Genomic DNA, 25,337 nt, shown 5'->3' on the forward strand with positions numbered 1-25,337 from the left:
TAACCATTAAAGAAGAGTGAGCCATTGGATAAAATTTCACATTAATCTCATATCATTAAAAGCTTCATTGATGACTATTTGATGGCTATAAAGCCCCTAGCATTCCTCAACATTTTATTATAAGATTTTAATTTGTTTGCATGGTTTTTTTTGTTTAAAGAGTGAGAAAACAAGGGAGCGAAAGAAAAGGGCGAAAGGGGTGAAAGAGAAGCAAGAGGAGCGAGCACGTGGGAATCACGTGAGAGTTAGTTGCGAAACAGAAAATAGAAACAAGAGGTGGCGGGAGAGAAGAGTTTTAGCTGAGCTGGGATCTTCTTTCTTTCCATAATCCACATACACACACTCTCTCTCTCTCTCTCTCTCTGCGGCCATACCAATGAATGAATATAGATAGGGTCCGAACAATTCGAAAATGAAACGAAAGCCCCAACCCAGCCCATTCCCCATTAGTTTCACGAGAAAGCTGCGCAACCTAACGCGACCTCTCTCTATCTCTCCGTCTAACTGACTAGTATTCTCATCTTCACTCTTGTTCATTTTCATCATACTCAATTTTAAATTCAAATTCGAAAGCATAGGATTCTTCAACCGGAGAATAGAATGAAGGACAAGGACAAGGACAAGGAAAAAGAGGCGGAGAAGAAGAAGTACCCTATCGGCGCCGAGCATTACGATCTCTACGAGGAGATTGGACACGGCGTCAGTGCCGCCGTCCACCGCGCGCTTTGCATCCCCTTAAACGAGATCGTCGCCATCAAGATCCTCGACTTCGAACGCGACAACTGCGATCTGGTTCGCCCTTTACCTTTAATTAATTTCGATCCGTTTCAATTTGATCGTCATCGCCTAAGCTATATACGATATATGTATGTATTATATGATGTGTGATTATTGCGCGCGGCAGAACAATGTTTCACGCGAAGCACAGACGATGGTGCTGGTGGACCACCCTAACGTGCTGAAATCGCACTGCTCCTTCGTGAACGAGCACAGCCTGTGGGTTGTGATGCCGTACATGGCGGGCGGATCGTGCCTCCATATCCTCAAGGCCGCGCACCCCGACGGATTCGAGGAGGTTGTGATTGCTACCATCCTTCGCGAGGTCCTCAAGGGTTTAGAGTACCTTCACCACCACGGACACATCCACAGGGACGTCAAGTCCGGCAACATTCTCATCGATTCCCGCGGCGCCATCAAGCTCGGCGACTTCGGTGTCTCCGCCTGTCTCTTTGATTCCGGTGATAGGCAGCGCACCAGGAATACTTTTGTTGGAACACCTTGTTGGTATAACAATTATTATCTCTCTCTACCTTATTCCATACTATGAATGAATAATTGAATATCCAACTAAGCACAAAACACTTTTTATATATGTGCTTGTGAAAATGTCTTCTGAAACTACACACTGCATGCTAACAGGATGGGACAGATATCACTTATGATCGTATTTCATGATCATTCAATAGACAATTGTGTGTTCAATAACGTCATTAAGGGTCCGAGATTCAGTTGACCTTTGGCTTCTTTTTTTTCTTTTTACGTTTGTAGGATGGCACCCGAAGTAATGGAGCAGTTACATGGTTATAATTTCAAGTATGTCTATCGTTTTACCACAATTTTGTGTTGTCCATTTTCTTTCTAGTCATCATTGCGTTAGTATTCATTTCTAAGTGTTCCTTTCTTTCTTCCAGAGCTGACATTTGGTCATTTGGCATAACTGCACTGGAGCTTGCCCACGGTCATGCTCCTTTCTCAAAGTTTCCCCCAATGAAGGTGCGCTTATTAGTTTTAGATACACAAAATATTATTTATTTCAACCAACCATCTTCCACCTCATTTTAATGATTTAACTCTTCTACATGGCCAGGTACTGCTTATGACTTTGCAAAATGCACCCCCCGGCCTTGACTACGAGAGGGATCGAAAGTTCTCTAAGGTCAGCTCATGGTGAATACACTTTCAACATTAATTCATTGTTTCTTTAGTTCCTTTATTCTTACAATATTATTTTTCCTTTTTCAGTCATTTAAGCAGATGATTGCTAGTTGCTTAGTGAAAGATCCTTCAAAACGACCCTCTGCAAGCAAGTTGTTGAAGCATTCCTTCTTCAAGCAGGCTCGCTCCAATGATTATATTGCACGAACACTTTTGGAGGGGCTGCCTGCTTTAGGTGACCGCATGGAGGCCCTAAAGGTTCCATATTATTACCACTAATTTCCCCACTCCTGTTTTGTTATGAAATATATTTACAGTGCGATCTTTTCTGTTGCAGAGAAAAGATGAAGATATGCTTGCACAAAAGAAAATGCCCGATGGCGAGATGGAGGAATTATCACAGGTAGGAAATACAATTACTAACTGTTTACAGAAACTGTTACCATTTGCGCCAGAAATTTAGGCCACTTGTTCTGCAAAATCTTATTCTTTTCTCACAATATGTACTGATAAATCCAACTTGTGCTCCTTGTTGATATTATTACATCAATAAAACAGATATCTGTTCTCATTCCCATGAAAATAAACTAGTATCCACTTTCCTCTGCACATAGATGACAAGCACCTCAGTATGTTCCTTATGAATTCTTTTAGAATTATACCCAATTGTTGGTCAACATCAGGAAAACAGAAGCTGAGTAAGAAAATCTTGCTGTTCGTATATTTCATTTTGTCAAAATATGCTGTATTGCCTAACTGAAGAATGATGTGATAGATATTCTTTTATTTTATTTGCTCATAGAATGATTTATGGTTTTTTTAGTTGTTTGAGATAGTGGTTTCACAGTGTAACAAGCTTATAACATTAAGGGTGTTAATCTTCTTTAGAACGAATACAAACGGGGAATTAGTGGCTGGAACTTCAATCTTGATGATATGAAGGCTCAGGCTTCATTGGTAAACATGATGCCCGATCTTTTCTTCTTCCAATGAAGACAAGACTCTTGAAGTTAAGAAATTACTGATTAGATTTCTCATTTCTTCTAGATCCATGATTTTGATGATGCTATATCAGATATCAATCATGTAGCAAGTTCAGCTTCTTTATCTTCCCTTGATGTACAAGATAAGCCGAGTGCAAGTCATAATCCCTCTCGAAGTGTTGATCTGGTAACTATAGACATATTTTTTCTGTCTCATGATGATATTTGCAGTCTATTAGTAATATCTGCTATTTTCTCCATTCTCCCTGTTAACAAATTTCTTTTAATTGGTAGTTCTAATGGGTAATACTTCACAGGAAGATATTGATGAGCTACAAAATCAATCAGCTTCTGTTCCAGCAATTGATTACACAGTAAATGATGCCAAGTACGTTTCTGTCATTTATCTGATGTCAGACAAGTAAAACCATTTTTCTTGACATATTCAAACTGTTAAAGTTGGGATTAAAATCTTATAAAATTGTGGACCAATAGTTTTATCTAAATGGCTTGAGAAATATTTTAAATAAAGGATAGCTGTCCCTAAAATCCATAAAGGTAGTATCAAGTTAATTAAATTTACTATCATGTTTTTCCATTCTAGGATCAAGTTTGAAAAATCTGACGATGACTCTAGCATTACCAGTTCAAGCCATGAACAAAGCATTTCACTAGCTTCTCCGTCCTGTCTTGATGATCGTGTGGACCATAATGTGGGAGAAAAATCTGATGTGGAAAATGGTATGGCTATCCATTCTTTTCATAGAAGAGGATCTTCATCAAGCATTTTACCTGAAGTAACTCTTCCACAAATTCGACCAGAAAGGTGAACGCTAAACAATGCAGCGAGTTTAATTATTTTTTTTTTTGTGGTGATTTCATTATGAATATTCCATGTTATAGTATTGTATTTATTTTCCAGTTCATTTAGTTAAATTGTTTGGAAAAACAAAATGTTCGCTTGACCATTTTTCTTTTTAAATCTGGGTGAAATACTTTTGTGTTTGATGATTGTAAATAATATGCATATTATGATGGATATTCACTGTGAAACAAGTTAATTCCAACTTTCTCCGAGGAAGCACAGAAATCATAATTATATTCACTCATCCTTCATATTTTATTCAGGAGTCTTATAAATATGCAATTTTTTTTAAATGAAATGTCCTGAAATTCTGAAGGGAGAAGGATAACATAGGTAGTGCACCTTTCTGTGTTTTACTATACCATTTCTTCTCCTCTTCAATTACCAGAACTTATATATAGATTTAAAAAAACGGTTATTTATCCTATCTAGATGTACTCTGCTATAATGCCCTTATTTCCTTCATTCAACCACTTCATTATCTCATTCCATGTCCAATCAGCATTTATATTTACTTATTTAGCAATATGAGTGACAGTGAGAAGCCACCCAATCTGCCCCAGAGCACCTCAAGTGGCAACGCAAATTCACAGACAGGAGAGGACGTGCTTACTGAACTTCCTTCTAAAATCTCAAAATCATCAGGTACTTGTCTATACACATGTTCAAGGGAGCAGCAAATATTTTTGTGCTAAAACAGAAAACAAATGATATAGAGTTGCCAATATCTTGAAGCATGCAATGGTTACTTCTGCATTTCATAATAGTTGTCATTGTTCTTGCAGCTAATGCTGAAGAGACTGATGAGAAAGCAAAGATACCAGTTGTTCAGCAGAGAGGACGTTTTAAGGTTACATCTGAGAATGTTGACCCAGAAAAGGTGAGTAATAACTCTCTTATTTATCATTTTGGAAAATTTTCAAGTGTACTGGTATACCGGTGTTTCAGTGATTTTTAACCGTTGATTTTAATTATAAAAAATATATATAATATATATAACGGTTAAAAATTACTGAAACACCGATATACCGGTATACTTGAAAACTTTCCTATCATTTTATGTTCACAAAGACTGAATACTAAGTGAAGTCCTCTTATTCAGGTGGCCCCTACTCCTGTACTGCAAAAGAGTCACAGTATGCAGGTTGGTGGGTTTTTTATAATTTTTTTCTCCCGGTAGATAGGTTGGTGGCTTTGAGGTTTCGTAAATAAGTGCATAACCCTCCCGTTTTCATTCCTCAGGTGGGGAAGATCCCCAAAGGATATTATGTTCTGGGCTAGTCCTTTTCTCCAAACAAATATGTTTTTCCTCTTTTACATTGATTCTGAATTTATTTGAATGTATGCAAACTAAGCAAATTTCACTAGGTAGGGTGGAATAGATAGATCAAAAAACGTAATGACATGCTGACATAAATTACGATTAATAATTAAGTCTTGTATAATACTTTCATCTATAGTTTTTCTTAGATCAAACAGTGTTCAAGTGTATACTACAATTTTCAAAATAATTGGCCTCCATCCAAATTGACATTTTATTTCTCTTCCACTTTATAGAGGAGACACCAGAGTCTGGATTTGCATTTAGTTTGTGAAATAATGGTGTTTGATTTGCAACTATATTTATCCAAAAGTGTTACTACCATTTTGTTATAGAAAAATGTGGCTTTAGATTTTGTAGTATTAACTTTGTTAATTAGATTAGTACTAAGTGTTGTTCTACCATATAAATCTGCTACTATATCATATGCCCTTAACATGCAAATATAATTCTTAATTTGGCATCATCTTTTTCTAAACCGTGGGTTATGTAGATTATTAGCCAGCATAGTGCTCCTGCTCCTCTGCCTTCACCATTACCGTTACTGTCAGCATCTGATGCTACTATATCATCAAATCTTTCTGGCTGTTCACTTTTCCCTTTGTTGCACTCTGTGCTGCAGACAAATATTCTTCAAAGGGTATGTTCAGCCTTATGGTGATGTCTCCTTCAGTTAATATCCAAGTGTAACCGGTTTTTTCTTTTTTCTTTTTTTTCATGATCTTTTAACAGGAGAGCATTTTAAGTTTAATGAAGCAAATCAGTGCAAATGACACCACAGGTTAACCATCAAAGCTTTATGTTTTGTTTTAAACCCATTTCCGCTGTTTTCTTTACTCCTCCTTTTGCACATTTTTAAATTCTTATTTGTCAACCATGCAGCTGATGCCACGTGTATCCCAGCACAAATAGCAGCTACTGAGAAATCTTTGGTATGTAAATACGGCTCACTTTTTTTGTTGTTGCAACTCAATAATAATCTATTTGCAGATTTGTCCATCTGAGAACTTGTGTATTTGCTGCATTGCACGAAAATTGGCCTCAATAATGGATAAAAAATAATGCTAAAGTGGGGTGTTTTCAAATTTAATTTTGTAACTATGAAAAAGTTCACAAAGCTTAGGAGGTTAGCTTAATTACAAATTATAACTGCAGCAAATTTCCTATATAGATGTTTGACAAAGTTCTTAGGGTGCTAATCTAGTCCCATCTGGTCGGAAAAAAGAATAATTAAAACATAAAGTAGAGCCAATATTAAGGTCAATTACCTATATGTGACAATGGTAATCTAGAGGTCATTTGCTGCAAATCCTGTACGCTTGTAAGATACATGGAACCTCTTTTTTTTTTTTTCCTTCCTCCTATAAAGGGTCTTTTTGTGAGTTGGGGTCTTGAAAAGGAAGAGAGAGAATGGCAGAGTGTAAAGAGTAAAATGAATTCGATCTTATTCTTTAAGTCCTCCTGTTTTCTTTATTCCCCTCCAAACACTAACTCATAAACACTTCCTGGCAAGATATACCCCAGTAGTTAGATAGGAAATAATCTGAATTGCTGAGTTTTCTTGCTGTCTTACCTTTGTATTTCTTGCTTTTGTATTTACCCCAAGATTATTTTTTTTTAAAAAAAATATTTCTTACATGAATGCCTGTATAGAAGCTTTCCCTTTTTCTTTTATTGCTTAAGGAAAACATTGTTTATGCATTAATGCAGCTTGAAGCAGCTCACGATAGGGAGAAAGAGTTACTCCATGAGATAACCGAGTTGCAGTGGAGGTATTATATTTATTTATTTATATAATATAGTTGTTGCATTATCGCATGCATTATATGGTTAATTATCGGCGTGTTAAACCTTGCTTTGTGACATGTAGGCTGATATGCACCCAAGAGGAGCTTCAAAAATTGAAGACAGATAACGCTCAGGTTAGCAACATATGTTGTTCACCATATTTAAACTATGTTTTAGATTATGTATTTGACATTTTCTAACTTTCTTGTATGTCTTAGGTATGAATTCCTTCTCGAAATGCATACTTGGATTTGGAATCCAGTAGTGATTCCGTTGTTTGAGTGGATGCTTGGATTTATAAGCTATTCTTGGACACTTAAAACAAAGGTGCCAGAAGGCACTGGAATTATGACGAATACGAACTGTGTAGACGATATATCGACTGATCTATTAACTTCTAGGTCTTTTTAATTATGTAGGTGATATAACCTTTTATCGTAGTTCTCTTTTTAGTGCAGATCGTTGTTTATAATTGTTTCTGTAAATGATTTTAGCGTTATTTCCTGCTTGTAAATTATGATCCACACGGAAATGTCGGAACCCCCAACTAATATCTCAAAGGAAAACATAGGTTAATGCAACATCCAACTCCACTCTTCAGAATATGCTTTAAAACTTCTCAGTCTTCAATGTGTACTAATCTACGCTATAGCAAAACACAAAGAGGAATGCTAGGGGGCCAGCAACATTTAGGATTTATAGCCATCAAATAGCCATCAATGAGGTTTTTAATGGTGTGAGATTTCATCCAATGGCTCACTCTTCTTTGATGGTTACATGCTGGCCAGAATTTGATAAAATTGCTGGCCCCCTAGACTTTTCCAAACAGAAATATGACACAATCAAATTCTACTTTAATGACGGGGTCTTTTTTTTTTTTTTTGAATAAAAAAACAAATATTACATACACATCACATCACATATTATATGTACTATTATCTAGTTACAACTAATACCACTGAATACTCTCTTTCCAATATATAGATCTCACATCGTAATAGATGAGATCATGTGCTTGGTACCAGTGAGCTTGGACGATCGTGATGATTTATTTGTATTGGTTTCTTTATATCATGGACTCATGGTGACAACTGACAAGTTCATGTGAATAGCAGTATAGCACCATCAAATATACACTAAATCATTCTTTATACATGCTAGATATATAAGAAATAAAGTTTTAATCTCGTAAAAAAAAAAGCAGAGAATTAACTTTTAATTAAATCGTATCATATATCAAAGCATGCCTTTTTTTTATTAATTGTATTGGGACAATGTCACACACATACGCCATCTATATTGAACTAAAAAAGGATCCAATGATGGTCAAATTTAACGCGGAAACAATTGTAAACTGGAAAGCAAAGAAACAGCGGACACCCTAAAATAAAGGCAAGTTAGGCAACTTCATTTTCAAATTCCAAGATTGCTTCATGCACTTGCTCATCCGTTTTTTACTTTCCCGGATTTTCCTATTTAATTATAAATTAATAATTCAGCTACGCATATAATGTGGTATTCACGTCAATATAACGTATTCCAAAACTTGAAGTTAACATGTCGAATAGGTCTGTGTGTGAGGAACTGAGGATCAACAAATTAGTAGCAATAATTCATTACAGGATCCGTGGCTTTTGAGGACTATGTCGCCTTTTACTTTCAGGATCTGAGTCTGTGTCGCTATGCGTGGCCTTGTTATCATCATATAAAAAACATTATTATTTTGAACTTTGTATTCTATCTATTATTATTGGATAAAATATAAACTTCATTTAAATATTTATATCTTATTTAGTAAAAGTATAAATTTGTATAGTGTTTCATATCATGTATTGTATGCATACGTAATAAAATTATATCCTACATCCTATACCCTACGGGGAATGCTAGGGGAACAATGGCTATTTTGAACAACATGAACAATCATCAATCAAATAAAAACACACTACATCTCTAAATTAATCATCTAAATTTTAATATTAAAATAACCATCCGTACACTAGTAAAATGAACATCCGATATATCTATTATTTACATTGTTTAATATTTTCATTGTCTACATATACTTTTCCATACCCTATAGTCAAAATTTTCAATTTTGTAGATTTTGATGCCTTCTTTCCTGTTGTTGCTTCCGTTCGCCGTTATCATATGTAGTATATGATTTATTTGACAGCTGCAAATGATGTGCTATAGCACTTTGATCTGAACTTAGCTAGCTCATTTCTCGATCGATAATGAGACATTGTGATTAAGAAGTGATGTTTCCTTCTTTAAATGGTGATAAAGACAGTTCTATGATTCTACACAATTTGGAAGAAATCTAATATGAATTTTGGACTGTCCGGACTCATGAATGAATCTCATCATCAAGATGTAATTAAAAAGCTTATATATATTTTAATTAATTAGGAAAATATATGTGACTTATCCGATGATCCTCTTATATTTTGAGAATCCTGCTGACGATCGAGTACCTCAAAAATTCATATTTTGATCAAACAAATGCTGAAATTAAAATAAAGGTAGCTGCAGATTTTTCTGGTGACAAAGTAGTGCATGCGTGTTTGGCATCTATTGTAAGGTAATATGCGGGGTTAGTTATTGGTGTTGTCTTATCTTGTTGCCAACTTCACAATCCACATTACATTAATCTTGCAACTTTATTATTTAGAAAATCTACTCCGATCCAACAAAATACACTCGGATTAGAAAAATAGCAGCTCAATTTATTTAATTAAAATTTTTCATTGACGGAACATCTTTTCCTTCACCTTTCCTTTTAACTATTTTATTTGATAAAATGATATGGGAAAAACGGGAAAGGTGTATCTCCCTTAGCTTAGCTTGTTTCATAATTTGACTTACCTATGTCTCCTTTTTTTTTTTTTTTTTCCTTTCTTAAAGGGGGAAAAATATATATTTTTAACATAACATAGATGTCTTTTTTTTTGTTACCGAAGATATGGAGACTCAAACCCACAACCTCTTAATTAAGTATGGAGAGACTATGCCATTTGAACTATTGCTTCTTGGCACATAACATAGATGTCTTGCCCTTTGCACTAAGAGTGATTTTATGATTATAAGAACTGAAAGTGGAATTTTAATTAAATTAGTTGAACAATGTTATCAAGTGTACAGACAAATGAGTAATAAAGTAAGACAAAAATTGCACGAAAGAAGAATGCAACATATGTATGTTAGGGAAAAGAGAAGAGAATGGCGGATTTTATTAATGATCTGTAATGTGTAATTTGTTTTTCTTTTACCAAATATATGAAGACTCGAACCCGCAACCTCTTAAATGAGTACGGGAAGATTATGCCGCCATTTGAGCTATTACTTGGCGTGTAATTTGTTTATTATAATTGAAGGTTTTATACGATATATACATGTCCGCTGAAAAAATGATAATATTATATAATATATAGTAAGAGAGAGTGTGTGTGTGATTGTTTGAAGAGGTAGCTATATATATAAAGCTGAGGAAGCTGCATTGTGCGGTGACCCCATTCATCGGAGATTATTGTTAGTTCTTCCTGAATCTGAGAGAGAAGGAAAGAAAGAAAGAAAGAAAGATGTCACAGTCACGGCCAAAAGAAACGGTGTACGTGGAGCAGTGTATGGGCGTTAATGGCCTCGAGAAGATCGTTCTCAGAGAAGTTCGTGGCTTCTCCGCGGAGGTCATCATTCATTCATTCATTCATTCAATTCATTCTCATCAATACAATCCATTCTCACATGCATTGTGTGTGTTTTTCTTAATATAATACAATATGGATCTTGATGATGATGCAGGTATATTTGTACGGAGGTCAGGTTACATCTTGGAAGAATGAACTTGGGGAAGAATTGCTCTTTGTCAGTAGTAAGGTGCGTCAATTCTCCATATTATTTTATTATTATTGCTTGCAAACAATTATTTGCATTTCCTTTTCTGTGATATTCAACAAATCATTATTATCATATTATTATTAGAAATTCAAAATGCATGCTGGACATTTTCGGTGCTTGTATGCAATTTTTCATGCTAGATCTTGCTAGACATGGCTGTTGTGGTTCATAAGTTCTGTTAATAATTCAAGTTGAGTTCAAATTGTTACTTAAACCCTGCATTATCTTTCTTCTTAACATGAATCGTTGCAGGCTACTTTTACGCCTCCAAAATCTATCCGTGGAGGTATTCCGTTATGCTTTCCTCAAGTACGTGTATCTTCTTCAGCTTCAACATTTCAATTCCTCTTGCTTTTGTTTCGTCAAGTTTATCTTCTCCATATGCAGGTTTCAAATCATGGCCCTCTTGAACTACATGGATTTGCAAGGAACAGGTTTTGGACCTTAGATCCTAATCCCCCTCCATTTCCAACAAACAGCACAACCAGAGCTTTTATTGATTTGATTCTTAAGAACTCTGAAGAGGATATAAGGACTTGGCCTCACAGGTATGTGGCTTAACTTTAATAATCACTCCATGTAACTTTCAAAAATGGCCCTTAATATTGTCATACCCTTGTAGTATTTCTTGAACTTCCTTTTTCTTCACTTTCATCTTTTGGTTCAGTAAATTGGATTAAGGGACTATCTTTATAATAATTGCTTGCAGATATGAGTTTCGCCTGAGGGTAGCTTTGGCACCTACGGGAGATTTGATGATGACATCCCGCATTCGAAACACAAATACGGATGGAAAATCCTTTACTTTCACATTTGCCTATCAGACATACCTCTATGTTACTGACATCAGGTTTTACCATGGCATTGGATACTTTTTTGGTTTAATCTAATATTTCCCTCCTAGTTTATGACATCTAGCTGTTGACCCTTCTCAATTCCATTTGTGTTTCTGCAATAGCTGCAGAGTATGCACTCATGTACAAAATCACATCACATATTCTAGTCATTTGAATTGTGCATAATATGGCTCATTGTTTATAGACTTACTGCAGACATGATACTTGTAGGGTGTCTAAGATCAATATTAACATTTTATTTTGAAGCTAAATGTGCTTATATATGTTATCTTTTATGAAGCTTTTGGGACTAGTAGTCTTACTTGAGGATTGACTACAAATACAAGATGCTTAACCTGTTCTTACTTTATGCTTATTTTTAGCTTTGTAAATTTTTGGCCTTGTCTGATGTGGGAACAGAATTACATTGTTCTCTGGTATTTGTGACTTGCGCTATTTGCTAGCTAACTGTCATCATGCTGATGTACAGTGAAGTACGAATAGAAGGATTAGAAACACTGGATTACCTGGACAACTTGAAGGAAAAAGTGCGATTTACTGAACAAGGGGATGCCATAACATTTGAATCCGAGGTTCTGTGATCACCAGAGTAGTTCTTGAGTTGTTAATATTTCATCAGTTCAAATATTTAACTGTTGCGTTTTGGTGTATATGATGCTAAAGGTACACAAAGTATACCTAAGTACCCCCACAAAAATTGCCATCATTGACCATGAAAGGAAAAGAACTTTTGTATTGCGGAAAGATGGGCTTCCTGATGCTGGTATGTCTAGCAGTGTTAATATCCTTCCTTATTGGGAAGAATGATGAAATTTGACACAAGATGGTAAATGTTTGAAGTAGAAGAGCAATAAATATGAATAGGTTGCTTGCGTGTATACTATATTACTATTCAATCATTCACTTGATGCATGCATGGTCCCCTAGTCTAAAATAAACAAAATGCTTTAGCAAATCTAATTTCATTGAAGTTGTAATTTGGGATAGATTTTCATGAAGTTACATGCTTGCTTGCTTTGTTTGTATTTTGTACTAAGATAGTGAAAACATATATAAGCAAAGTGGAGTTATTTGAAACTTTGAGATAAGAAGCTGATTCTGTCTTGTATCTGCAATATGGCATTCAAAAGTTGTTTATCCGGTGGCTGATAGCAACATCATGTCTGGTTGCAGTGGTATGGAATCCATGGGACAAAAAAGCAAAGACCATAGCAGATTTAGGGGATGATGAATATAAAAATATGCTGTGTGTCCAGTCTGCTTGTGTAGAAAAAGCAATTACTCTCAAACCTGGTGAAGAGTGGAAAGGAAGGCAGGAATTATGTGCGGTGCCTTCCAGTTATTGCAGTGGCCAACTTGATCCAAAGAGAGTACTTTTGAGCTATTAGATCAATGGGATTGCCTTCGTCTTTGTACAGGTTTTTCACCAATTTTTTTATGGAATACAAAAGTTTTCAGTTTTGTATTGATTTTATCAGGCGTGATATGTGGCATAAAGCTGGAAATTTTGTTCCAGATTTTATGTGAAGCTTATCTTTATGGAATCTAATAAGTGGTGTAATTTCTCTCTTGGTTTACATCTATGTAAATCAAACCTGGATACATTCTATCCAAAAACCAAACACCAACAACAACAACAACAACACACGCACACACACACACACACGAGTTTCCCCTGCATTCTCAGAGGTAGTGGTTCATGAAACTTTTCAGTGTGTTGCAATCTGCTTCCTATCACCTAATCCATTTTTTACTGAATTAGGTATGATGCAGTTAGGTGTATTTCCTGAAGGAACTTTTGTTGTGTTAGCGGTGCTGCCAGAAAATTGTTGCTTGGATTCACTACTACCGAAATTGTGTATATGGTTTTAGCCTTGAGTGTCTTCTGCAGCTTGAGCCGGAGATGAACTAAGTTGGTGGAAAGAATTTAGTATACTTGTAGATCTACGCAGCATTTTCCATTGGAAGATTAGAACAACGCACTTGATGCATGTCTTCTTTTCTAAACATCCCTCTCCTTAATAGATAATAATAGATTTATTGCACTATTTCTTCTCTGTCTTGGTTTCATCTGCCTCGAATGCAACTAGTTTACTATTTAATCGTGCTTGCTTTCTCTGCCCTACAATTAATTCCTCATAAGGTTCCATGATAAGTGTTTTGTATTTTCTATTTTGGTCCAACCAGCATCAGCACCAATTCGACTGCCTTTGGCAAATAACTAACCAAAGGGCTGCTATATTTTCTGATGCTGCAATCCCAATTCAAGACTTACAGTAACAGCCGCGATTGATGGAAGAGACTGGGTAGGCAGCTATGAGAGTTCACATTTAATCACTTGTTATGTTGGAGAAAGAGAAGCACAAAACAACAACTTGTTATTTGCTTAATTGCTATGAAAAAAGTGAGATTTGAGACAAGATTGGTATATTTACAATAATGAGTACATTTTGAGTTACGGCTTACAAGAGACGGTTTTGTGATCCTGTAATTGTAAGATGCAGAACTCAGGAAGAAGAGTCTTATTATGATTAGTTAAAGCATGAAAGATTGTAAAAGAAGTGGAGTTGGGTTAATTGTGAAGAAGGTTCAATACGGTTTGAGGACCCTCCAGAAAGGCTGTTGCTGTTGCTGTTGCTTGCGCTTGTGTATACTCACATCACTCTCTGTTCTTCTTAGCATTTCCCACATCACTTGTATGTCCTCATACTCACATGTCTGTACATCATCCTCCAGCTTCAACAGCCCTGCCCCTGCACCAAACTTGCTTGATTAATTCAATTTCTTTGGTGTTTGTGTTGCAATTTCGATAGCATAAAGAGAAAGATAGAGAGAAGAACGAACCGTTTTTGGTGGAGTTGAGGCGTGCATAGAGTGCTCGCCATACTCGCCTCACAGGAAGAATAATCATCTTCCTCCAAATATCCATGCTCTGCTTTCTAGAAAACCACACTCTCACACACACACCAACTACAACTTCATCTCTTCTTTCACACATGAACCACCACCTTAATTAGCTCTCTGAGCACTCTTGAGATGACTTCTCAATGCTGATGCTTCTCTCTCTCTCTCTCTCTCCCTCTCTCCCTCGTTTCTGTTATAAAACCACACACATCACCGACGCCTTTTATCATATTATTATTATATTGTTGCTCCACAAATTATTTAAATATATACATGTATGATGTATGTCATTTCACTCATTCACCCTCCGATAATACATGTATTCATGGGAATAAATTCTACCACTCAACCATATGTATACTATTCATTCATGCTTTATTCGCATAGTGGAACCCTTTCCCTTTGACCTCTCTTAATCCCCAAATTTATTATTATAAAAAATCCATGGCCAAAACTTTGTGGTCCTCCTCGATATCCTTTTCGGATTTTAGCGACTAAATCTTGCTGCCCAAAACTTATCACTTTCGCACTTGTCTCACCACCATAAAAACATTTTTATCTAAATCTATGTAACACAACATAAATTTTCAAGTTGAAAAAAACACTAACAAATATTTTATGTTATAGCTATGAATTAGTAATTAAGGGGGCATGGTGTCGGCCAAACTGCCAAGTGCCAAAGTTGGTTGGCGTGGAAAGCAGACATGCAATCTTGAATCATATGATTTGATGTGATTTAAATGTTAAACAGGAATTGGTGCATTCCTCAATGTTCTTCTCTATCTCAAATACACAAACCGGAGAAGCTTCTGCTCTAACATTGTCAAACCCAACGCACCATAAACACTTTCACCTAATCTTGTAACATCATCGCCACGTATATGTTCATTTCTTTATATATTAAATTTGATATTCTTCTTCTTACTTTATTTCATTCTTTAAATATTCTCTGTTGTTATCTTATTCTTTAAATAAATATTCTTCTTCTTCTTCTTTTCTTTTTCTATAAAAAAATTTATTCTTCTTACTAGCTAATCCAAAAATGGATGATATCCATTATTTTGAGATATAAATACAAATAGAACGGAATTTCAATTTTGAAATTAGGTTTCTTTAATTTGTTGGTTAAATACTTAAATTTAGGAATGCTGAATGAATTGAATTGGTTTCCACACGTCAAATTCTGGTTCATTCTTTCCTTGGTGATGACAACTTGACAAGGCACCAAACTAGAGTACACTACTATAGCAAACGATGTACGCAATTTGAAAACTGCACCAACACAAGAGTCTTTATATAATAACACATACATCATTACATCGTATTGGATTGGACCTAAACTATGCAATTTTCAGCCAATAATTATGTGGAATAGTGATGGATTTTTCTAAACATCTTAATTATATTATTGGAGAAAGTATAGGTAACCCGGGCTGATAATGCGCGGGTAGAGATGAATTTTGGGTTAATACTCAAATTCGTCCTAAAAGATTATTTATTCTTTAAAATTAGTTTTTAAAAGATTTTTTTAGTTATATTAGTTCTTGAAAGATAAAATAAAAGTTAAATTGATCTTTTTGTTAGTTAGATAATGACGTATCACGTGGCATAATGACGTAGTAGGTTAATGCCACGTGTCACAAAATGATTGGTTGACGTGTCACTTAACATTTAAAAAAGTTATTTATAATCAAAATAGTCCCTAAAACTCCAAACGTAAGTCATTTTCATCCCTAAAATTTTTAAAATTAATCAAATTAGTCCTTATATAAATTTTTTTTTCATAATATTAAATTTAAAGTATTTTTTTATAGTACTAATTTTAATATTATTTTTTAGACCTTAATAAACAAAAATTTTTTTTATATAAAATAATAAAAATAATTAAATTATTATAAAATTATTTTGTCATTTGTAGTTTAAAATTTTATATTTTCAAATTATAATTTTTATAGTAAATTTTTTTTATTTAAACGAATTTATTAAATTATTATTGTTTATATATTTAAAAATTTAATATTTTAAATCTTACTACATAATATAATAGTTATTTTAAAATTTAAATATTTTAAAATTATTATTTTTATTATTGTTTAATATATATAGTAAAATTCAATAATTGAAAAACCAATTTGTGGAATCACTTGCTGAATCTTAATATTTTAATATATTTTTTAAAAATAACTACTATATTTATTTAGTGAGATCTAAAAGATTAAAATATTTAAAATAACTACTATATTTATTTAGTGAAATCCAAAATATTAAAACTAGTTATATACTAAAAGTTTTAATATTTTAGATTTCACTAAATAAATATAATAGTTATTTTGAATGTTTTAATATTTTAGATCTCACTAAATAAATATAGTAGTTATTTTAAAAATTATAAATTTAAAATATTAAATTTTTAAATATATAATCAACAATAAGTTGATAAATTCGTTTAAATAAAAAAATTATAATTTATAATATAGAATTTTAAAATACAAATGATAAAATAACTTTATAATAATTTAATTATTTTTATTATTTTATGTAAAGAAAATTTTATTTATTAAGGTCTAAAAATAATATTAAAATTAGTACTATAAAAAAATATTTTAAATTTAATATTATGAAAAAATAAAAAAATTATATAATGACTAATTTGATTAATTTTTAAAATTTTAGAGATAAAAATGACTTATGTCTGGACTTCCAAGGACTATTTTAATTATAAATAATTTTTTTACATGTCAAGTGACACGTGGCATGCTAGGTGTTACTGATCTGACACGTTAATCAATCATCTTGTGACACATGGCATTAACTTACTACGTCATCATGCCATGTGGTACTTAACGTAACACATCATCATTTAACTAACGGAAGGACCAATTTGACTTATATATGTTTTATCTTTTAAAGACTAATATGACTAAAAAAAATTTTTAAAGACTAATTTAAAAAATTAATAATCTTTCAAAGACGAATTTAGCTATTAATTCGACGAATTTTTGTCCTATCCAACATTGTTCTGTAAAAAAAATTTTATGAAGATTATTTAGAAGGATATATCATATAATAAGATAAACAAAAAGCGTTAATCTGCACATAGCTAGGCTTAATTACTTAGCTTGATTACAAAGAGCCACTTGAGTTTTTTAATTGGTCAACTTCCAAATGTGACAAACACATAGATGGTGGTGGTTGGGCAATGGTGGGTGAGTCACTTTGGTCATGCTTTTCAAGTCTCGAAGTCTCTTTGCACCTAATAAATCCTAACAAAATCGTCGGTTTTGCAGAGTCAATATTCAATAGAATGAATTATAGTCTATAGACCTGTGGAATGTAGATAATAACTTACATATATATACACACGACCGTATGCTTTTTAACTTATAGATGTTGTTGTCTTATTGTTCAGTCCAACGTGGGCCACTTACTTATATATCATCATGCATATCCTTGTTTTATCATCTGTTGTTGAAAAATTACTCTATTTTTTCATCTGAAGATGAGTTCGACCTTTTGGATAAAAATAGGTAGATATCTATAATGAATATTCTAACATTTAATAAGTCAGGATAAAAAGAATATTAGAATAGTAAAATAATTCAGAATTTTAAAAAAGAAAAAAATATTTATATATAGACATTAGGTAAATGATATTAATATCATACGTATTTGTATTAGTCATTAAGCCGATAATAATAATAATTATTAATTTGATGAATTATATATAAGACTGGCAATTCATATCCTATCCGCGAGTATTCAATTCGACTACTCGATCTATTCGGGTAGGTAGACTATCCGATCTATTGCGGGTAAGATAGAGATCGATTTTAATATGCTTGAGGGTAGGATAAGATACGGATTTAGAGTGTACCCTACCCTACTCTGACTTATCCTACCTTACCTGCATCTCATATATAACACATATTTTATAAAAATTAGATATATAATAAACGAGGTGAGAGTTAAACTCATAAGCTCCCTCGTGTAATGACTTATAATAAATAAGCAACTATTAAACTAGTTAGTTAATTTAGTAAATTAGAACATTAGTTTTTTATTTTTTATTTTATTAATATGTATGAAATTTAAAATGATTGAATTTTATATTTATTTTAAAAAATTTGATATTTCTGCAAGTAGGGTAGAGTAAGGTAGGGTTTAGAACTTTAAGGTGCGGGTAAGATTAGAATTGAGAGATTCTCAACTCGCGAGTAGGATAAAATAGAATTTTAATAAAATTTTCAACCCATGAAGATTAGGATAAGGTCCAAAACCCTACCCTACTCTACCTATTGACAACTCTAATTACATATTCAAAAATAAGATAAAATAAAATTAAATTATGATTTATAATATACAATAAAAATCGAACTATAAGTTAATAGAACATTAGAACATTATCGAATTTGAATTTTATATAATATAGTAATATGTACGCTTTCTAAACTGATTTTATTTCCAAGTTTATTATAGTGTATTTTTAAACAGTTAAGTAAGAAACTTACCAGGAAAATAACTCTCATTATGTAGTTTTTAACATATATACAAAGGATGAGAAAGGAACCGTAAGTATATATATATATATATATTAATATATATATATATATATATATATATATATATATATATATATATATATATATATATATATCGAAATTTTAGGCCAATGTCTCCTTTCTAATAATTAAAGTGATAAACAATTACTATGCATGGATTTGGTGTGCGTGGGTTCACATACATAATCATTGGGATGAAGAAGATTCATAGGAATGTCAGAGCACTATGGAAGATTGGCATCAGCCCCTCACCTTCCATCATTAAGCACTCAAACAAGTAGTAGGTGTTGTCTAAGCTAAGAAACTTGGAATAATCTCGCTTATTATTTTTTTTTCCTTCAAAAATATATATATAATAATCTCGCTTATTAATTTACCAATTGTACACATATACATAAAGGTTTGAATTGTCAACTTAATTATTGTTTTCTTTTCCGAAATATTCTTCTAAAGAAAATGAATTATTGGCCACTTCTTGGGCAATAACTTTTCCTTCACTGTTAAGATATAAATCGTTGGTACATGAATTGATAATATAGCAACAAAGAAGCAAAAAGATGACGACACTAACACATCATAGCAAACATTAAATTCTTCATCAGCAACTAATTTGAGTTGGTCGAATGATCAGCGCTTTCGTCCACTTAAGCAAGTATTAGAAATTCGAATCTATGACGGATTAGTCGTTGACCTATCAGATTGAAGAATATTCGTAGGCAACCAAAAAAAAAATTCTTTCTTCTTTTTTTTTCCTTATAAAAGTCATAAGAATATAAAGAATATATTAAAATGCATTGACAAAAAAAAAAATATATTAGACCCTCAACTATTTTTTATCCAGGATCTTCACATTCTTGATGATAGTAAGAGTGTATATGTGAACCTATTATATGAAAGAATCCAGAAATTAATTCCTTAATATATATAGCAGTAAGCTTAGAAGCATCAAATGAAATTCAAACCATCTAGATCAGATCTGTGTGACGATATGACCAAATAAGTCATCAATGCCCATTATATATATATTTAATTACATTAATCACGTGTTGTGTGGCTGATTTACCTTTCATTGACGTGTGAAGCTAAAGTACCATGAGCTAAGTTACTTCAACTACTAAAGAATTTTAGAGTTGGTGGCCATCAATAGCTAACTTCATCATCCTACTACTTCAATTATCTCACTTGCATCACACTTTAAATTTTGATTAAGTTTGTTTTATTCCATAATAAGCAAAAGCAGGTATGCAATTATCTCTTCTTTAGTTCTTTTCCTTTTTTTTTTTTTTGGAACTTGCAATTATCTCATTTGATTGTAACTGCTTCAACAGAATCAAATCGAAAGAATTGAAGATGGCTAAGTGGGCTCCAACACGAAAGAGAAACAAGTTACAGTCCAGTAAAGGCCTAGTAAGGAAATGATTCATGAGAAGCTTAGTGGGTAAGAGTGATTTGTGGGCCTGTTTAATGTTGAATGGGCTGAAGTTCATAAAGCCTTCTTTGTTTTTGGTGCAATACATTCAAAACCATGTTAAATAATTGATGATATCGTCATAGTGAGGTAGCTTCCACATGGCCAATAATGTTGGGGTGCGGTAGGTTCATATGCCAAAAAGAAATAAAAAAAAAATAAAGAAACAAAAAATGATGGGTGTGGTAGGTGAATGGGAGTTGACAATTGACAGTCTAAAGTGGGAGAAATTGGGACTCCAATCCATTTTATGGTCATCCTAGCAAATCATGTTGTATGAGAACTGAGAAGAGAAAATGTGGTATAAGGACATCCTATCTTAAATTTGGTCCAAAAAAGAAATAAATGATGCTCGTTCAATTAAAAAGGTAGCACAGACCAAAATGAGGCATTAATTCAAGACTCAAGTGTAAGAGAAAACACTGGCCATAGATTTCATTAAAAATGAAAACAATTGTGGTAATAAAATAGTAAGAAAAGATATGAAGAGGAGTGTAGGGCAAAGAGAAAAGGACTAATCTCACCAACCCCTCGTTTACTTGCACACAGCACAGCGCAACAACCAAACGGTAGGAATTATTTGTCGTTTCAATTTTATTTTGTTTTTCCCCCCTTAATCTCCATTTTATCCCTTCACCAACCCCCGCCCTTTAACCAATCCATCATCATCATTATTTTTAATTAATCACTGTCATGTTTGGTGCATCTTATTACAAATAAATACACTCATCAGCCTCCCCATTCTGCTCAGCCTCAGGGCACACAACACCATTCCTATCTTTCTCTGCCTTTAATAATCAAATCTTATTATTATGGCTATTGGCAAAGAAACGATGCAACAACAACACAAGAAAGAAGAGGAGGAATTCATCTTCAAGTCCAGCCTTCCAGACATCTACATCCCCAACCACCTTCCCCTCCATTCCTACATCTTCCAGAACCTTCCGGAGTTCGCCACGCATCCCTGCCTCATCAACGCCCCAACCGGACAAGTTTTCACCTACTCCGACGTCGAGCTCAAGGCCAGAAGAGTGGCCTCAGGCCTCCACAAACACGGAATCCGCCAAGGTGACGTCATCATGATCCTGCTCCCAAACTGCCCTCAATTCGTGTTCTCCTTCCTGGGCGCATCGTTCCGCGGCGCCATCGCCACCGCCGCCAACCCGTTCTTCACGGGCGCCGAGATAGCCAAGCAGGCCAAGGCCTCCAACGCCAGGCTGCTGGTGACGCAGTCCAGTTACTACGAGAAGGTGAAGGACCTCCATGGCCAGCTCATCCTGGTGTTCGTGGACACACCCCCGGAGGGGCACCTACATTTCTCGGAGCTGGAAGAGGCCGAGGAGGGAGACATCCCGGAGGTGAAGATCAGCCCGGAGGACGTGGTGGCGCTGCCGTACTCGTCGGGAACAACGGGACTGCCGAAAGGTGTGATGCTGAGTCACAGGGGGTTGGTGACGAGCGTGGGGCAGCAAGTGGACGGAGAGAACCCAAACCTTTACTATCACAGCGAGGATGTGATCATGTGCGTGCTCCCCATGTTCCACATATACTCCCTCAACTCCGTGCTGCTCTGCGGCCTCAGGGCCAAGGCGGCCATCGTCTTGATGCCCAAATTCGAGATCACTGCCTTCCTCGCCTTGGTGCAGAAGCATCGGGTCACCATATGCCCCGTCGTGCCCCCCATCATTCTCGCCATTGCAAAGTGCCCGGATCTCCACAACTACGATCTTTCTTCCATCCGAGTCCTTAAATCCGGCGGCGCTCCCCTCGCCAAGGACCTTGAAGACACCGTCCGCCTCAAATTCCCCAATGCCAAGCTTGGACAGGTATTCTTTTTATTTTCATTAAAAATATATTTCATTTGTTTTTTTTTTTTTTTTACCAATTTGTAAAGATATGTGACTCGAACCCGCGACTTCTTAATTGAGTATGGGGAATTTATGCTATTTGAGCTATAACTCATTAGCATATTTTATTTGTTATTATGGAGCATGGACACAAAGCAATCACGCAATTTTATACCATTAGAAATATCATTGATGAATAAAAATTACAAAATCTGACCCTAAACTTTCTTTTCTTAATCTCCATATATTATTCAGATCTGACCCTCAATTGCCCCACTACAACAAATACTTCTTTAACCTTATATTTGGGAAGGGATATTCCTTCCATAACTCGTAATAATTTTTCTATTTACTGGACCCGGCTCCTGGACACACAAATATATATTACGCACATAATATTGTATTTTCTGTTTTCTTAAATTTTTTTTAATGTATAAATAACTTTGATTTCAAATATATCTGCTAAATAATGTCATTCCTATTTATTTTTAAATCAATTAGAAAATGTTAGTTCAAAACGAAAAAGGTCATTAAATTTGCCATAAATAAATATGAATGGTACTAAATTATGTGGCTAGGAAAAATCAAACATATATTCTGTCTTGTTTCGGAAACACTGGTTCAGGTTGGGTGTTGTCTGTTTTACTCTCACTGCATCCCCATTTAGCTAAACCGTACGGTTGACATGTGTCACTTAATTTAAAGCATTAAAGAAAACGTGTTTGTTCGAATTCGAAAATGAAACAGGGATATGGGATGACAGAGGCTGGTCCAGTATTAACAATGTGCTTAACATTCGCGAAAGAAGCCATAGATGGAAAACCAGGTGCATGTGGCACCGTCGTCAGAAACGCTGAGTTGAAGATTGTTGATCCTGAAACCGAAAAATCTCTCCCGAGAAATCAACCGGGTGAAATTTGTATTAGGGGCCACCAGATCATGAAAGGTACTTGCTACCTAATTGATGCTTTTCTATATACCACACTTTCTTCGTGGTATCAATACATTTTTGGAATAATGTTAGTACAAAGAAAAAGAAAACAATAAAATATGCAATACGTGGTGGTGGTTGGTGGGTTGACATTTGAGTGAGAGATGTGAATTTGTGTATGTGTAGGTTATCTAAACGATCCAGAGGCAACAGAGAGAACAATAGACAAGGATGGGTGGTTGCACACGGGTGACATCGGTTACATCGACGATGATGATGAGCTGTTCATCGTTGATAGGCTCAAAGAATTGATCAAATACAAAGGTTTCCAAGTTGCTCCTGCTGAACTGGAAGCCCTCCTTCTCTCCCATCCTAAAATTTCTGATGTTGCTGTAGTCCCGTAAGTAGTCACTCATGTTTCTATTTTTTCAACTTGGAATTCTCATCGGAAAAGTCTAGGAGACCAGCAATTTTATTAAATTCTGGTCAGCATGTAACCAACAAAGAAAAGTGAGTCATTTCATGAAATTTCATACTAATCTCACACCATTGAAATCATCATTGATGGCTATTTGATGGCTACAATTCACAAAAATTAATGTCCCCTAGCACTCATCATTTTCATTTTCAATAACATAATGTATGTTGCGGCGCATTGCAGGATGAAAGATGAAGCGGCCGGTGAGGTGCCAGTTGCATTTGTAGTGAGAGCAAATGGTCACAGTGACACAACTGAGGATGAGATTAAGCAATTCGTTTCCAAACAGGTCAAATATCTATCAATCATTTTCATTTACATTTAGGACACAGAAATTGCAATCCCTCTTAATTAGTGTCACTTATCGCACCGACCCTTGACAAAATTAGATGTAAACCATATATTTATATATGTACATAATCTCAAGATATTGATTTTGGTGGCAGGTGGTGTTTTACAAGAGAATTAACCGAGTATTCTTCGTTGATGCCATTCCCAAGTCACCATCCGGCAAAATATTACGAAAGGATCTAAGGGCAAGGCTCGCACTACCTCTTCCCAATTGAATTCGTTAATATTACCATTTCCATAATACAATAAATATTACAAAAATTTGTATTATATTCCATATTTACATACCATGGCTCCCCGCTTAAGCTTCAATTATCTTCTAACTGAAGAAAACAGCAGACGCCAGGCTTCAGCCTTTAGACCAAACATTAGGATACGTGTGGTATCATATCAGCCATCTATAACTAATTAGTGTGCGGTGAGATGTGTTTTTTTATGTCCAATACTTTTTAGAACAATCAAGCGCAATGTTTTTATTCAATCAAAGGCTTTCTCTTCCATTTTTTTTTAAAAAAAAAATATAAAACCTGGCTTTACATATTATATCTTAATGGTATCAACTATGATAGCTTTAAAAAAAACACGCACGAAACAAAAAACAAAACTAAGAGTTGTCTCTGCATTTCGTTGTTGAACATTTTGTTTCTACTGAGTACTGATATCTTTAAGAATGTTGATGTCTTCAGAAAAATAACCCGTCAAGAACTTCGTTTAACAATTGCATACATTCCGACCAAAAACCAGTTGTATGTGAAGCCTTATGTTCAATTGGATCTTGTCATTAGGGGAATCCAGTGGGCATTTGTTATTTGAAATTTTGTCAACGCTAATCACCTAAAAGATTTCAATAGTGAGCCAACGAATCGTTGAAACCCACAAGGACAAAGGCCGAAGAGCCTGTGTAAAATAAAAAGTTAAAAACACAAGATCTGGAAAAGGGTCTTGACAAAAAAAAACTAAAATAAACCAAGACGAATGCCAAGACAAGACACTGATAATAAGACACAAAAGATAGAGATATAAAATTTTATGTTTTTGTATTCTATTTGGCATAGTTATCAGACCCGGCTCGACCCGGCCGGTTCGACCGGAAACCCGGTCACCCGGTCACCTGCCCGGGCCGAGCCATACGTTGAACCGGACTTGCAATTAA

The 25,337-nt window shown here is 34.5% G+C and overlaps 4 protein-coding genes across 10 annotated transcripts; 3 read left to right on the forward strand and 1 right to left on the reverse strand.

Annotated features, from left to right (window-relative positions):
• The first annotated feature begins 183 nt into the window (after window positions 1-183).
• LOC107635833 (Protein kinase superfamily protein) lies at window positions 184-7,364 on the forward strand. Of its 2 annotated transcripts, none has more exons than XM_088485897.1 (20): window positions 184-792; window positions 905-1,284; window positions 1,549-1,593; window positions 1,692-1,773; window positions 1,868-1,936; window positions 2,023-2,193; window positions 2,273-2,338; window positions 2,824-2,892; window positions 2,983-3,105; window positions 3,236-3,306; window positions 3,523-3,744; window positions 4,322-4,428; window positions 4,569-4,663; window positions 4,886-4,927; window positions 5,598-5,744; window positions 5,837-5,885; window positions 5,987-6,036; window positions 6,815-6,876; window positions 6,975-7,026; window positions 7,111-7,364. In XM_088485897.1, exons 1-20 carry the CDS (start codon window positions 601-603, stop codon window positions 7,114-7,116), a joined length of 2,100 nt encoding a protein of 699 aa, XP_088342023.1. In that variant the 5' UTR covers window positions 184-600; the 3' UTR covers window positions 7,117-7,364. The 2 variants fall into 2 exon arrangements, with proteins under 2 accessions (XP_088342023.1, XP_088342022.1); XM_088485896.1 differs by having other exon boundaries at window positions 298-792; window positions 4,316-4,428.
• A 1,954-nt stretch (window positions 7,365-9,318) lies between these two features.
• LOC107638371 (putative glucose-6-phosphate 1-epimerase) lies at window positions 9,319-14,263 on the forward strand. Of its 6 annotated transcripts, none has more exons than XM_088484608.1 (10): window positions 9,319-10,151; window positions 10,270-10,578; window positions 10,694-10,768; window positions 11,042-11,098; window positions 11,177-11,337; window positions 11,499-11,639; window positions 12,116-12,218; window positions 12,310-12,409; window positions 12,820-13,064; window positions 13,409-14,263. In XM_088484608.1, the coding sequence occupies exons 2-9, from the start codon at window positions 10,474-10,476 to the stop codon at window positions 13,032-13,034; spliced, it is 957 nt and encodes a 318-aa protein (XP_088340734.1). In that variant the 5' UTR covers window positions 9,319-10,151; window positions 10,270-10,473; the 3' UTR covers window positions 13,035-13,064; window positions 13,409-14,263. The 6 variants fall into 6 exon arrangements, 5 of the variants coding, with proteins under 5 accessions (XP_088340734.1, XP_088340737.1, XP_088340739.1 ...); XM_088484609.1 differs by having other exon boundaries at window positions 9,320-9,476; window positions 10,327-10,578; XR_015880991.1 differs by having other exon boundaries at window positions 9,319-10,578; window positions 12,820-13,335.
• On the reverse strand, window positions 14,057-14,887 carry LOC107638372 (uncharacterized). Its single transcript, XM_088484614.1, has 2 exons — window positions 14,491-14,887; window positions 14,057-14,399 (listed from the first exon to the last, which is right to left on the reverse strand). Exons 1-2 carry the CDS (start codon window positions 14,642-14,644, stop codon window positions 14,236-14,238), a joined length of 318 nt encoding a protein of 105 aa, XP_088340740.1. The 5' UTR covers window positions 14,645-14,887; the 3' UTR covers window positions 14,057-14,235.
• A 6,088-nt stretch (window positions 14,888-20,975) lies between these two features.
• On the forward strand, window positions 20,976-24,665 carry 4CL1 (4-coumarate:CoA ligase 1). Its single transcript, XM_016341608.3, has 5 exons — window positions 20,976-22,403; window positions 23,172-23,370; window positions 23,542-23,755; window positions 24,017-24,122; window positions 24,280-24,665. The coding sequence occupies exons 1-5, from the start codon at window positions 21,390-21,392 to the stop codon at window positions 24,397-24,399; spliced, it is 1,653 nt and encodes a 550-aa protein (XP_016197094.2). The 5' UTR covers window positions 20,976-21,389; the 3' UTR covers window positions 24,400-24,665.
• The last annotated feature ends 672 nt before the right edge of the window (window positions 24,666-25,337 follow it).

This window comes from Arachis ipaensis, chromosome B4 (genome assembly GCF_059453495.1).
Source record: "Arachis ipaensis isolate K30076 ecotype BB chromosome B4, ASM5945349v1, whole genome shotgun sequence".
NCBI lineage: Eukaryota > Viridiplantae > Streptophyta > Magnoliopsida > Fabales > Fabaceae > Arachis > Arachis ipaensis.